The following is a 15,021-nucleotide window of genomic DNA, read 5'->3' on the forward strand; positions in this document are numbered from 1 at the left end:
CCACTAGGTCATTTTGCAAAATCCATTTATAGGCCAAGGCCTATACATGGGGAAAATACAGTATTCAAATCTAAGCTAAAAGCCCACTTTTTAAAAGTTGCTTTCAATTCTTAACTCCCATTCACTGTCAGATACCTTTACCCATTGTACTATTCCTTCTACCAGAATCTCCCCAACTCCGAGATGTCCTGTTTATTCAAATTAGATTGTAAGCTCTTCAGAGCAGGGACCATCTATTGAATGTTAAATGTATGGTGCTGTGCATGCCTTTCAGCACTATAGAAATGATAAATAGTAGTAGTAGTACTGTTTAAATTTTAGTGTGTATGGTTTTTATGTTTCCTTTCTAGAATTTTAGATATTACTGGTTAATAAATTTTAAAATTTAATTTTACCACTATCCTCTATACTAGAAATAGGTACAAACATAATTAGTTATTAAAATCTAGCTGGCTAGTGCTTCCAGCTGCATCAGCATCCTGTACCCTGAATAGAGTTCATGACAAGAGCACATGCCTAGAGCTCTGGGTATTTGTCTGCTTGCACTGCACTACTTCCATGGCACTCTGCTGCCACCTTGTGTTCATGCTGATTAGAACAGGATGAACTACTGTGTTTTCTCGAAAATAAGACACTGTCTTATTTTTGGACCCCAAAAATGCACTAGGTCTTATTTTCAGGGTAGGTTTTATTTTTTTCATGTACAATTATCATCTCTCCCTTCCTCTCCTCCACCCCAATTCTTTCACTTTCCTTTCTCTTCCCCACATGTGCAGCATCTTTCCTCTCCTCTTACTTATCCTCTTGTGCCTTCCCTCCCTCCCATCCCTTGTGTAGCAGAACTCATGCACAGTTTCAATCCCTCCCTTCCTCCCATCCCCCCCCCCCCGTGCAGTATCTTTCTATCCCCTCCTTGTGCAGCCAAACCCCCGCTGACACTTTCATCTCTCCCTCCCATTAGAATGCTACCGACCGCGAGACTGATATACCTTGCAAATGGCAGTGTTGGCAAAAATCTAATCAGACTGCTTCTTGGTCTTCTCTCGCCTGGGCTTTTTTTCTGCTGCATCACTGATGATGTCATCAGTAACGCAGCACACGCAATGCCCCAAAGGGAGAAGGCCAAGAAGCAGCCTGATTAGATTTTTGCCGACGCTGCCATTTGCAAGATATATCGGTCTTACGGTCAGCGGCGTTCTAATGGGAGGGAGAGATGTAAGTGTCAGCGGGGATTCGGCTGCGCCGTGGGGAAGCGCTGCTGCCTACAACAAGGGCTTATTTTTGAGGTAGGGCTTATATTAAGACCTACCCTGAAAATCATGCTAGGACTTATTTTCGGGGTAGGTCTTATTTTTGGGGAAACACAGTATTAGAGAAGTTTAAATGGAAGTCTTTTCTTGATTTCTCAACAGCATACCTCCTGAAATGTGTGAGATAAAGGCAGTTAGGGAGGAAGAAGGGAATTCTGACATTCTGAAACCAATAGCTAGCTGGGAGATTAACTTCTGGAAGGTCTGCGATGTGGTGATGAGAGGCAGAGCTATAATTAACTGGGACAAAACTCCTTGCAGTTTTGTGATTTACAAGCAGACTGGGAAACAGATGCTTTACACCAGTGTTCTTCAACCACCAGTCCATGGACCAGTGCCAGTCCACAGGGCCAGCATGTACATCAGGCCCAAAACAGTGTTCTTCAACTGCTGGTTCGCGGTGCGACTTATGTGGTGTTATCTTTGGGCCGGCTCCCTCTTCCTCGCTGACTCAATGCACAAAGCCATGGGCAGCGGCTCCTACGCACATCCTGCGCCTGAACTAGAGGTCTGCACGGGAACGGGGATTGCGGGAATCCCGCAAGTCCTGCGGGTTCCCCCCTGGCCCACAGGACTCCCACGGGGACGCCCCCTGACCCACGGGATTCCCATGGGGATGCCCCCTGACCCACGGGACTCCCACGGGGATGAAAACAGGCCTACCTAAATTCTGGCGATGCAGGCATTCAGCTTACAAGTCCGGCGTCGCAGCGGAAACAGCCATGCTGAGCAGTGAGCTCAGCACGTACACAGCTGAAAGCCTTGCCTTGCCTTTCCTGCTGCGACGCCGAACTTGTATTTTGCGATACAACTGTAAGAAAGCAGAGAGGATAACTAGGAGACCTATCACCAGCGCTGTATACGAACCAGAGGAGAGATCTTGATGCCTGGAGGTTTGCTGGCAGTTGGCTCCTGAATCACAGAGAAAGATCGAGGGAATGTGCAACAAATGAGTTATGAGGTAGAGACCTATGATCAATGGTGAAGTTACAATGTGAGGACATTCAGTGAAGTGTTTTTCCACATGTCAAAGGGGTTTGGGCAATAACAAAGAAGAGATTATCAGACTGGGTTTAGGGAACCCACTGAAAAGGTAAGAAAGAGAGGTGTTTGCAAGTGAACTTGTATTTAAGCTGCATGCCTGCATCACCAGAATTTAGGTAGGCCTGTTTTCATCCCCGTGGGAGTCCCGTGCTCTATGGCTGCAGGTCTCCTTACTCTGGGGCACCAGACCTCCCTCATACAAAGGCCGGTAAAATATATTAGCTTTGGGAAATGTATATGGCAGATGTTTTTGTTTTGTGTTCAAAAGAAAAGGAAATGCATTTCTGGTTTTATTTCTACAGTGTTGAAGTACTTGCTGACCCTTGCTGTGACTGGTGGGGATCCCCAAGCACCGCCAGCAGAGAACCTCCTCTAGAGATGGCCAGAACTCCCCTCCACCAAGCGCAGCAGTCGCTGGCAGCATCCATGAGCCACTGAGGTGCCAGCATCTGTGACTCAGGGACGCTACTGCTGCCTGCCAAGCTTGGCAAAAGGGACCCCCAGCCAACTGCAAAGGAAGTCCTCAGCTGACAGCTTGTGGGTTCTCATCAGCTGAGTATTTATATTTTATATTTACATTAGAGGTTCTGGTAGAAACCCATTTACAAAGTATGTATTCTTCCCAATTAATATTTCCAAATTAATATTAATATTTAAAATTTAATATTAATATTTAAAATTAATATTTCTAAATTTCCAAATCACCTCCCGTTCTCTAGTACCCTGTCCCTCTCTATCTTCTCAGTCCCTCTCCTATATCCCTTCATTGTAGTTCCTTTCCTCTTAACCTCTGTAAACTGTGCCGAGCTCTGCGCTTGCGGAGATGGCGCGGTATACAAACCTAAGGTTTAGTTTAGTTTAGTTTAATAAAGTCTCTTTGCTTATTTGTAAATGGGTCTCTACCAGAGCCTTTCATTCAGTAGCATAATTAAATAAAATAACTATTTCTGAAGTTTATAGGGAAGGGTGGGGACGGAGGGGATTCCTCGCGGGGACGGGTGGGATTTCTGTCCCCGTGCAACTCTCTAGCCTGAACTGTAAGCCTTCTTTCTGATGTTGCAACATCAGAGGGAAGGCTTCCAGATGGCCCACGACTTAGCTCAGTGTTCTTCAACTGCCGGGCTGCAGACCGATGCCGGTCCACAAAATAATTATTTTATTTCTTCCAGTCCATAGGTGTAAAAAGGTTGAAGAACACTGCTTTACATGCACCAAAGAACAATAGGAGTGGAGGAGTGACCTAGCGAGGTTGAAGGCTCAAGCCCAGTGCTGCTCCATGGGACCCTGGGCAAGTCACTAAACACTCCAAAGCCCCAGATGCATTAGCCAGATTGTGAGCCCACTGGGACAGATAGGGAAAAATACTTGAGTGTTAACCGCTTTGGCTATAAGCGGTGTATAAATACTAAAATAAAAAATAAATACATAGACGAATCAGTTCTAAGAGCTATGACAATATTTACAGCCCCAGCTTCACGTTAATGATCATCAGAATCCTCTAACACACTGGCCTCCCACAATTGATCCCAAATAATAATGACCTTATTGGTTCAGCAAGACAGTGGCATTGTGAGATGCTTGCATATACTGTATTTAAATATCTCAGAGATCCCCAATCCATAACATATTTTAGCACATCAAAGGATAAGACCCCACTGACTCCTTTGTCAAACAAATGTCATAAGAATGACACTTGTTCCTGAGGTGGTATACCAAAGGGACAACTTGCTAGAGGTCCAGAAAGGCGGTTTTATTGGTACTTGGATGTCCTGGTGATTAGGATGTCTAAGTGTCGATTTAGGATGTTTATATTTTTTTATGAGCCCCATAGTCTTGTACTAAGTGAAGAGTTTCAAGGAGTGCATTCCAGAGGTGGCTTGCTTGCAAATATTAGATCACGTAATGTCCTTTGGAGAAGGTGTAGTTAGGGATACTTCTTGGGAAGATCTTAGTGACCTTGGAGGTGAGTAGAGATAGATCATGTTCTTCAAATACTCTGGGCCATTTCTTTTAAAGGGCCTCTAGATCAGACAGAGTTTTTAAATTTAGTCTTGTATTGTACTGGTAGCCAGTGAATATTTTGGAAAAATGTGGCATGGTCATATCACTTACAACCTTCTGTTAGTCTTGCTGCAGCATTCTTAATCAACAGGAACTGGTGCAAACCCTTTATAATCAGGGACCTCCTGTAGAAGTCTCGAGAGCCTGCTGTAGGAAGACAGAGTAGCCATGTCAATGCAGCAGGAAAAAGAGGGATTTGTTCCTGCCCCTGAAGACACCACTAGACCATTAGACCTTTCTAAGGATAGCTCAGGGACAGACTATGGGCGTTGGAGCATTTGCAGTGCAGCACTCCTCTTGCTTAGTAAAAGGGGGCCTAAGTTAGGGATTAAAGCACTCAACCTATTAACTCTGACCTAGGGTTACCAGATGTCTGGGAAAACCCAGACAAATTCTCCAAATTCCAGCAGTTTTCCAGGTTTTGGAAAGCTCTGGCCATATGTGGAGGGCCTCTGAGCATGTGTGGATGACATCACATGTGTCCACGCATGCTCAGAGGCCCCCAGATATGGTCCAGAGTCAGGAATGAGATGAGGCTTTTGGGGGCACGGCTTGAAGTAAAATGGGGCTGGGCTGAAGTTAGGGCTTGGGGTAGAATGGGGCAGGCTGAAGGTAGAATAGGGCGGGGCCAGGCATCTGTGATTTCACCAAGAAAAATATGGTATCCCTACTCTGACCTTCACAAAAATCTTTGCATCCGTATTGATTGAAATAGGTCTATACGACTCCAGAGCAGGATCCCTCCCTGGCTTGGGCATTATGTAAGAAAGGCTTCATTAGAAGAATTAGGGAAGGACCTGCAAGCAGCAAAGTCCTCAAAGACCACAGCTGCATTGGGACAACATGGGATGTTTCTGTGGAATAACTTAACTGATCAATTAAGATTGTGTTGAACATTCTACCTTTAAAAAAGCTATTCATTATGAAACGTCTCTGTTTGACTCACTCTATGGTTCTGCAGGAACAGCACTTCAAAGTCCTGTTACGCCTTTATATCTCACCTTATAGGGCATATGTGGCAGGATTTGCCTCTCATGCCAGCTGTCCAAATTGTCATTCATTGCCAGCTGGACTCTTTCATATGTTCTGGTCTTGTAACAGATTGCAAACCTTTTGATTGTTTGTTGGTCTTCACCTGCAGACGATTGTGCGGAGGCAAGTCCCGTTACAGGCAAATGTACTGCTTTTCTCTCAAATCTCTTCATTGGGATTTTCTAAGGGTAATTCTTTGTTATTGCAAAGAGCTTCTTTGTTGGCTAGGAAATGTATACTTTTATTGTGGAAAAATGAACTATTTACTCTGTTAAGGTATGAATATTTGGATGTTAAGAATTGTGGGCCTGGTTGTTGGAGAAAGTTCCAGGCAGTTTGGGCTCCTGTTTGGGATAACTTCTCCCATAGAGCCCAAAGTGCTCTGTTAAATTTTTTGGTTCTTTTGAGTTTTGACACTGGAGTGCTGGGGGGGGGGGGGGGGGTTGTTTTGACCTGTTTTGTTGGGTTCTTTTAGTCTCCGTGAAGAAACCACACAGATGACTTCTTATCTTCAGTTCTATTTAGGTTGTGTCTATTTTCAGAGTGTTGTTACTTTGTATACGAATTTGTATAAATTTAAAAAAAAAAATGCTATTCATCGATGCCTACTTATGATATTCTAAGTGAATTATTTGAAATTGTGCTGTTCTCCCTGGTTGTAGTCAATGAGCAATTACTGAAAGCACCTTTAAGTGCATTACTATTATAGATATATGTATGATGATCTTATTGGGTTTGTCCATATTTTTGTGTGTTCTACCTTGGAAACTGAGCTTCCGCAACCGAGGGCGTTATTTGGTTTTTATAATATAGCCTTGCCCAAACCCAGGGGAATGTCAGCATTTATCTCCAGAGCCCTTTTGATGGGAAAAAAAGCCATCCTCACCAACTGGCTCTCCCGTGATCCCCCGTCATATGCACAATGGAGATCCCTAATGATAGTGCACGCAACACTGGAGAGACGCATGGTGGGAGACTTGACTCTTGGCCCGGGTCGCAAATTTTGTCAGGTGTAGGAGCACTTCTGGCAGGACCTCACACCGCGTGCTCGCAGTAGACTTTTGAATCTTTAAGATTTTATTCCCACTCTCAGCTGTTGGACTGGCCATGGATTCTTGGGGAGGGGGGGATGGGAGGGGAACTGATTATATTGTTGAAAATGTTATTTCCTGAATGGTACTACTGTTTGTATTTGCTTCTTACTGCTGGAATAATAAAAATCATTTAAACATACCTTGGAAACTGCTGAGATTTTTGGTGGTAAAAAATTGTTTTAAATAAATAAAATTCTATCAGACCATCCAGTTGCAGAGTTTAATGCATCTTGATCTGCCCTATAGCTTGCTCACTTTCAAACACCCTTCACAGGGCTGTTTAACTAGATTGATGCTAGTCATGGTAAATGCAATTGGTAAAAAAAAAAAAAAAAAAAAGGAGGGCCTTGCATATTTCTTAGTGTCAAAATATTTTATTAATACAGTTGTGCAAACCTATTATTTCAGTGCAGTCCAAATAAGTGAAATAAAATGTGTTCCCCCCTGCCAATACCAAATGAGCCAGACAGGTTCCCGACTTTTTAGCTTACATAACTAAGGGCCTTGATTCTTATGACCCTTAAAGTCTGTGTATTAGAAACACATATCCCCTCTCCTATCCCATACCCCAGCCCACTTAACTCCTCACCCAAAATTAAATCAAAAGCAATTTAACAGTAAACATTGCTCATCCCTCCCCCCAACTTAATAGGGCTCATAATCAAAATAAACACATCTAAAAACCTGCCCAATTTGGCACTTGGACGACCTAAAAGACAGGTCATCCAGGTGCCAATAAACCTAATTTTTGGAAGTATCCAGGGAGTTTTTAGGCCTCTGAATGCCACTATGCACCCAGAGCTGAAAGGGGCATATTTGGAAGGAGTGGTTGGGGCGGGATGTGGGCCGACCAAGACTTAGGGGCCCTTTTATCAAGCTGCGGTAGGGGTTTAATGTGCGTAATACCGCGCGTTATACCGCCTGCCACGCTAGCCGCTAACGCCTGCATTGAGCAGGCGTTAGTTTTTTAGCCAGCCGCGGGGGTTAGTGCATGATGAAATGTCTGGCGCGCTAACCCTGCTAGCACGGCTTGATAAAAGGAGCCCTTAGTGGTCCTGCAGGAATAATTGAATGTTTTTCTAGGCTTCCTGGATGGAACTTATACGTTGTGCGTTAGACAATGTAAAAATAGATATAAGTGCCCAAAAGTTATCAAAAGGTGACCACATAACCACTGCAGAGACAAAGTAAAGACCCCCACACACATTCTTAGTGTTCACCGACCCTTCACACCCCCACAAAGATTGGAATAAAAAGGTACATACCTCTCTTCAGAATATCAGCACCTAGTATAGGAAAGTCTAGTAGAGCTGCACACAGGTCTCTTAAATAGCTTGGGAGGGGGGCAGCTAGTGAGCCATAGAGAGGAGGACCCAGGCCCATAAGCCACTCTAATTACTACATGTGGGCTCTGACCCACCCCCGCCTCCCTCCTGCATCCCCGGAACTTTACCTGGTGGTCTAGCAGTGAAGGAGCGATCTTCCTATGCTCCTGCCCCGTGCAGAGCTGTCACCAAAATGGCTTCCGTGAGTTCCCGTTGTAGTCTCGAGACTACAACAGGAACTCACGGCAGCCATTTTGGCGATGGCTCTGCATGGGGCAGGAGCATAGGAAGATCGCTACTGCCCCGTTTCACCACTAGATCACCAGGTAAGGTTCCGGGGAGGCCCAGACGGCTAAAAAATAGCCTAAAAAAGGAAATTCTTAAAAAAAAAAAAAAAATTGCGAATAACTGAATCTGCACATACTGAAACCGCGGATTTGGAGGGAGAAGTGTAGTGTGTTTTGGAGGGGCTCACCATAACCTATAAGGGAGTTCTGGTGAGATGTTTATGTGGCACCCTGGTTGCTAACCTGAACCTGATGAATGTGCATTATGTCACTCTTGCAGTCAATCTGCTGCTTGGTGGAGATTAAAGCTGCAGAAATCTACCATTCTCTTAGACTGAACCTTCTGCTTCTCAAATCCCTTTCTCTCAGCTTAAATGAAAAATAAAATATCCACTTTGTTTTTTAAAGCTTTTATTTAAATGTTTGAAGTTGCTAAAGTTAAAATATCCAGTTACCAGTATAAGAAAATTCACAACATAAAACAGGAAAATGAAGCTCCCAGTATTGGTTGGACCCTATGGATTAAAAAGGAGCCGGTGAACCGTACAGACAGCCAGAACGATTAAGGTTTGTAAATTAAAAAAAAAAAAAGAAGAATGCACACCAATTGCCCTACATACCTATACAGTTTGCTTGAATATAGAAGCTAAAATAAAGTGCCCCCCCAAAGTGACTTTTTATGGCGATGAAAGGAATGTGAGGCTGCACGATGGACCTCAGGTCTGACCCAGCAGAGGCATTGCTTATGTTCTTACAACCAGGGTGTAGCAAGGGGGGCAGACTGCACTGGGCGCCGGCGCCTCTTCACCCGTATACCTCTTTAAAATGTTTTTCCAGCACAAGCAGCATCTTTCACCTGCTGCTTGCGCTGGCTTAGTCTCCATTCGATTGCCACTTCCTGGTTGTGGGACTAGGAGAGACATGGCAAACTCTGGCCTGTGGTGTAGCAAAATTTGGCCCGCCAGACGATTACCAATTTGCACTGAAGCTGGCCCGCCGGCAGAAGGAGCACACGTTGCCTCATTGATGTTTGCGCAAAAATTTTTATGGCCTGCCGAATCTGCCGACTTTTTCTTCAATAGTGGCTTCAGTGGCAAATTGCTTCTCTCCCCTTGCGTTACCGAGACAGGTCCCCTGAGGGGGGAAGAGGAAGCGGCAAATTTTCTTGTCTGGCGGTTTTCTTCAAGGTTCCGGCGTGAAGAGGAGCTGAGGAGGAAGCACCGTTCATCCCAGTAACTGAGGAAAAAAGACGGAGTCTTCGCAGTCCTAAAGCCCTTGGTTAAACTGCCGCCAGAAAAGAGAAAAAAAGCTACTTAACTGTTCTTCGTTGGTACTTAGTCGTCTTTTTTATTTCGAGTGAAGAATTAAACAAAGGCTCTATCTAACTAGGATAAAAGCTGTTTTTGTCTATTCTCAAGTTTGTTTGGTTTTTTTCTAAGTGAGGAGAAGGGAGAGCTGCGACCTTTTAAGCCAACCAGGTACTGGTCTGAATACTGGCCAGTGCCTAGTTAACTTGGTGACCACACTTACCCAGACATTCAGTGCTGGAGCCTGGACATGCCCTGGCACTGAACGTCCATTTTTAATTCAGCCTATAGCTGTTAACAGCTTAAAAATTGCTGACCACAGCAAGCTGAATATCGGACCCTGAGCAATTGAAGTGAAGAAAATGGGGTGCTTTTATTAAGGTGCACATTTAGTGCGCGCTAAATTGGTTCGCATACCTTAATAAAAGGACCCCTAAATATCTTAATAAAAAATTTGGCCTTAGCCTAAGTTTTAGATTTTGGCCCCTTATGTGATTGAGTTTGACACCCCTGGACTAGGACATGACATCAGAAGGGAACCAAGACCAGTCTGAGAAAGAGGCATGTAGGAGGGGGGGCAGATGGCATGGCAGGGAATGGGGGGGGGGGGAGGGAGAGCACAGCGTGGCAATGCCGGGCACCAACCTCCCTCGTTACGCCACCGTGCACAACTTTATTTAGCATAAGTTAGACAGAAAAGTCTGGTTGCAACACTTGAGCACTTAACGCAGGCTAGTGGCAGCAGTTAGCAGCGGTATATTCTCCAAGACTACTGCTTTTTGCTTTTGGTGCTCTCGACTGGCTCTTCAGCCGCATCTCTTAGCTCATTCGGTGGAGGAATCTTCAAGTCGGAGGGCTCCACAGTCCAGATATCCTTTGCGTACTCCTTAATGGTTCGGTCGCTTGAGAACTTCCCAGAAGCTGCTATGTTTTTAATGACCGTTTTGGTCCATTCTTTGGGTTTCTGCAAACCAAGTAGAGGAAAAGCCAGTTGGTGCTGATTTCTCAGACCATTACATCTCAGAGCATCGATAAACAGCAACAGGACAATTTCTTTCATGAAATACAATAAAGACTCCTAAATTATTCCAATGTTACCATTAAACAGTGCATGCGGCAAACCCTCCTGAATGCACTGGAACAATACTTGTAAGCCATACCTCCCTCCCCGCTGCCCTGAGAACTATTCAGATTTTCCTAGTGTGCATTTAACCGCCAATCTGGTTTTCAAGATATCTAGAATGAATATGCAAGAGAGAAATTAGTAGGCACTGCTTCCACTGTGTGCAAATCCCATCTTGTGCATATTCACTGTGGGTATTCTGAAAACCTGACTGGTTCGATGTGTCCTGAAGAGTTGAGTGAAGGACACCTGTTCTATTTTGAATGCTGGGCTGTTTTTTTTGTTTTTTTTAAATCTTTATTGATTTTCAAAACTTATACAAAGTGCAACAAATATACGATCAACAATATCAAGTAACAGCACTTATATTCTTGCAAACAACTGAAACACATTAACCCAACCCATCCCCCCTTTCCCTCCCTCCCTGGATGTGTGTAGAAATCTAAGAAAATGCAGAAATTAAGGATTCAATCAATTGGTTGCCTGACAAATGCTTCCAATGGACTCCAAATCTTTTTAAACCTCTTACTATTTCCAGATTGTTCTGCAATCATCCTTTCATATCCATAGTACAGACAAAGTGTTTCCCACCAAGAAGAATAGTTCAACCTATCCCAATTCTTCCAATTTCTAGTTATTAATCGAAAGCCACCCCGGTCATAATAAGAAGTCTATTTTTATGGGTATCAATTGGACTCTTAAGTTTCAACAATGTCCCAAATAAAACCATGTCATAAGACAATGGCATAGAGACACCTAATACCATATTAATTTTGCCCCAAATTGATTTCCAAAAATTGAGTATCAACGTGCAATAGAATAAAAGATGATCCAGTGTCCCTACTTCAAGAAGACAGTGCCAGCATCTTTAAATTATCCAGATTTTGTAAACGAACAGGGGTCCGAAATATTCTATAGAACAAAAAGAACCAAGTTGAATGTTTTGCGGTTTAAAGAGAGGCATCTCAAGAAAATGGGAGTGGAAGAATAGTCTAATGGTCAGAGCAGCAGGCTGTGAAGCAGAGACTAGTGTTCAAATCTCACTGACATTTGTGGCCTTCGGTAAAAACTCCACTGCCTCAGGTACAAACTCAGATTGTAAACCTTCTAGAGATAAGAAAATACTTATTGTGCTGAATTAGTACCAGAAAGCATGAACTAAATACTGAATTAATACTTTATTTCTTTATTTTCTGCTTAAAACCTAGGTAGTTCACAATAGTAAATACATAGAGGGGCATTTTCAATAGGACATCTAAGTCTGAGGTTGGATGTTTTGGGCAAGGCGTTCACAAACTCAGCAGAAAAAAAGGTACATTTAAAAAAACTGCCAGACATTTATCTTGTATTTTTGAAAATGACCTATGTATAAGTTTTGGTCCTTAGGACGTCTATCTTTTCTGGCCATTTTCAAAAAGAAAAACGTCCACATGAAAATACCCAAAAGCAAGTTTTGTAGACGTACTCAACTACCTTGTCTGATCGTGGCAGAGGAATCTCCATCAGCTGAGCCAGTTTCGGGAATTCCTGCTGGCTCAGCTGATGGGGATTTCCCCTGCTAGGATCAGCTGAGCTGCAAAGCCCTTCACCCTTTCCCCCGATATCCTGCATCCCCCCTCCATATCTCCCAACATTGCTGGACCCCCCCATCGGCACTGTTGAACCCTCTCCCACATCTCTGGACCCCCCCCCCCCGTACCTGCCAAAGACAGATTGGCAGGAGGGAAGCCCACTCACTCCTGCTTACAGAGCCATGTGATGCAAATGATGGGCCTTCTCTCTCCCAATGCATCTTGGGATGCAGTGGAAGGCGCCTAAGGCGCCTAAGGCCCTGATTGGAAACAAGGAGGTAATTAAACACTAAGGGCCAGATTCTGTAATGGGTGCCTTAAAAAGGTGCCTATTGCATGTCAATCACACTTAGGCGCCCATTACAGAATCGCGATTAGCAGCTCTTGACTTAAAACATAAGCATAATAATAATAACAACAGTTTATATACCGCAATACCGTCAAGTTCTATGCGGTTTACAGAAGATTGTACGTCAACTCAACTTGTACTCCACTAATCTTCTGTAAACCGCATAGAACTTAACGGTATTGCAGTATATAAACTGTTATTATTATTATTATAAGGGTGGCAAACATTTCTGAATAATTGCATGGGAATAATGCTCATCAATAAATGGCCAAAGCTCTTCTTGCAGAAGGCCTTCTACTTAGAAAGTGTATTTTGGAGGTACTGAAGAGCAAGTCTCACCATCTGACTCAATGGTACATGGACACAATCTGAGCCAAAGCTTGGAGACAACACCTTTGGGAAAGGATTTGGGGCTCATATCTAGACTCTCTTCCTCGAAAGGGTCCAGAGAAGAGCAACTAAAATGGTTAAAGGGCTGGAGGAGTTGTCGTACAGTGAGAGATTAGAGAAACTGGGCCTCTTCTCCCTTGAAAAGAGGAGACAGAGAGGACATGATCAAAACATTCAAGATACTGAAGGGAATAAACTTAATAGATAAAGACAGGTTGTTCACCCTCTCCAAGGTAGAGAAAATGAGAAGGCAATCTCTAAAGGAGATAGATTCCGTACAAATGTAAGGAAGTTCTTGCTCACCCAGAGAGTGGTGGAAAACTGGAATGCTCTGCTGGAGGCTGTTATAGGGGAAAACACCCTCCAGGAATTCAAGACTAAATTAGACAAGTTTCTGCTGAACCAGAATGTACGCAGGTAAGGCTAGACTCAGTTAGGGCACTGGTCTTTGACCAGAGGGCTGCCACGGGAACGGACTGCTGGGCACGATGGACCTCTGTTCTGACCCGTCAGCGGCAATTCTTATGTTCAAGTTTGGTTTAAGGGAAATAACTGGTTTCGTTTCTCTCTTCCATTTACTGAAAAGTAGGAGAGGTGGGGGTGGGGAAGTGGAACAGATAGGTAAGTGGAGGGCTTAATTCCAATACATTTTCAGACTCCAGAGAAGCAAGGGCATTCTGCTATAGTCCCTTCGAAGCAGCCTGAAGGGAAGAGGAGGGTAGATTGTGAACCTGGAGCAAAGCAGATATCAGTTACTGTGTAATCCCTAATCCATTCCTTCTTCTGTTGCTCTTGCTCCTTGCCCTTCCAAGCTTTTCCTGTCTCCACAGTTCCACTGTCTTTCTATCTGCAAAGCCCTAGGTAAATGCCAGTCAAAAGGATGACAGACCATTACGTGTAGTATGTTATGTGTTACAAACACTATGTATCACACAGCTTTCTGTAAGGAATGTTGACTAAAAATGGGAGAAAACAGACATTTCTATTTCTATAATCAAAATAATCTGCCCGCAAACCCAAGATAATATGACATCTCAAAATGTGGCAAGCCTATTTGGATACTCTTGCCCAGACAAGCCCAATGCTAATACCATTGAAATAGATACTTACATCACTGAAAGGGTGAGCTCTTTTCTTATTTTATGCAGACTAACTAGTGCAGGCAATTTTATCTACAAGGTGCATGTGATGGCTAAAGTGATTTAATATTTGGCTAAACTTAAAGCCACTTCTGTAATGATGTGCATCTGTTTTGAAGTTATTTTCTACCTCAGTAAATCTTGAAACCTTAAGATCAACTCAAGTCTGTCAGATCAGTTGAGTTATAGAGAATGTAAAAACAACAAGGAAAGACAAAAAGGGGATATCTTAAACAATCAAAATGAATCTTTTATATGCTTTTGACAATAATAATTGAGAATGTTAAGTGATTTGTACGAATTATTGATTGAATATTGTACACTTGTTGAAAATGAATAAAGATTAAAAAAAAAACCACAAACCCAGTAAGTTCCTTATTCAAAACAATAAGTCTCAACAAGGATCCTAGTTTCGGCATTTAGAAGATGCCTTCTTCAGGGAACATAACTATAAGCTCCTCTAAGTTTGCCAAAAGGTGCTTAAAAAGATACAAAAAGGAGGCAAAAAATGTCAATAAGGACTCTATGAGTGTGTCTATCAGCTAATCACTCCTAACAAACCAAACCACACAGGTACCAAATATCAATTGAAGGATAGGGGCGCTCTCAGTGTGAGGTTGTTAGCGACGGGAGAACAAACTCCAGCGCTTCCACTTACAAAGACGGAGGTGAATCACCCCGCCTGCACACCATCATCGGGCGTCCCTAGTGTGCAAAATCAACTGTGCAGAATTAATAACAATAAATAAGTCACAAACAGTGAACTAGTGAGAGAGTGAATCAAACTGAAAACCCACTCATAGAGTCCTCCCCAGCCTAATCCCCAAGATACAAAATGAAACCACAGCCAACTTAGCTTTTAAAGCGAGCCAAATGAAGTCAATGAGCATTGCGGGAGACCAGAATAGTCATAGGATCAACCGGTTTCGGGTGAAACCCTTCATCAGGATCTTAAGGCTGGAGCAGAACCGGCTGGGAGGGAAGCAGGA

At 43.5% G+C, this 15,021-nt stretch overlaps 1 protein-coding gene across 1 annotated transcript in view; it reads right to left on the reverse strand.

Moving 5' to 3' along the window:
- Positions 1–8,547: 8,547 nt before the first annotated feature.
- The window catches only part of PYGL (glycogen phosphorylase L), a 99,405-nt gene continuing 92,931 nt past the window's right edge, over positions 8,548–15,021 (reverse strand). The window contains exon 20 of the mRNA XM_033951915.1: positions 8,548–10,424. Within this exon, the coding sequence (XP_033807806.1) occupies positions 10,230–10,424 (195 nt within the window). The 3' untranslated portion in view covers positions 8,548–10,229. The remainder of the gene's footprint in view (positions 10,425–15,021) is intronic.

Source organism: Geotrypetes seraphini, chromosome 7 (assembly GCF_902459505.1).
Source record: "Geotrypetes seraphini chromosome 7, aGeoSer1.1, whole genome shotgun sequence".
Lineage (NCBI taxonomy): Eukaryota > Metazoa > Chordata > Amphibia > Gymnophiona > Dermophiidae > Geotrypetes > Geotrypetes seraphini.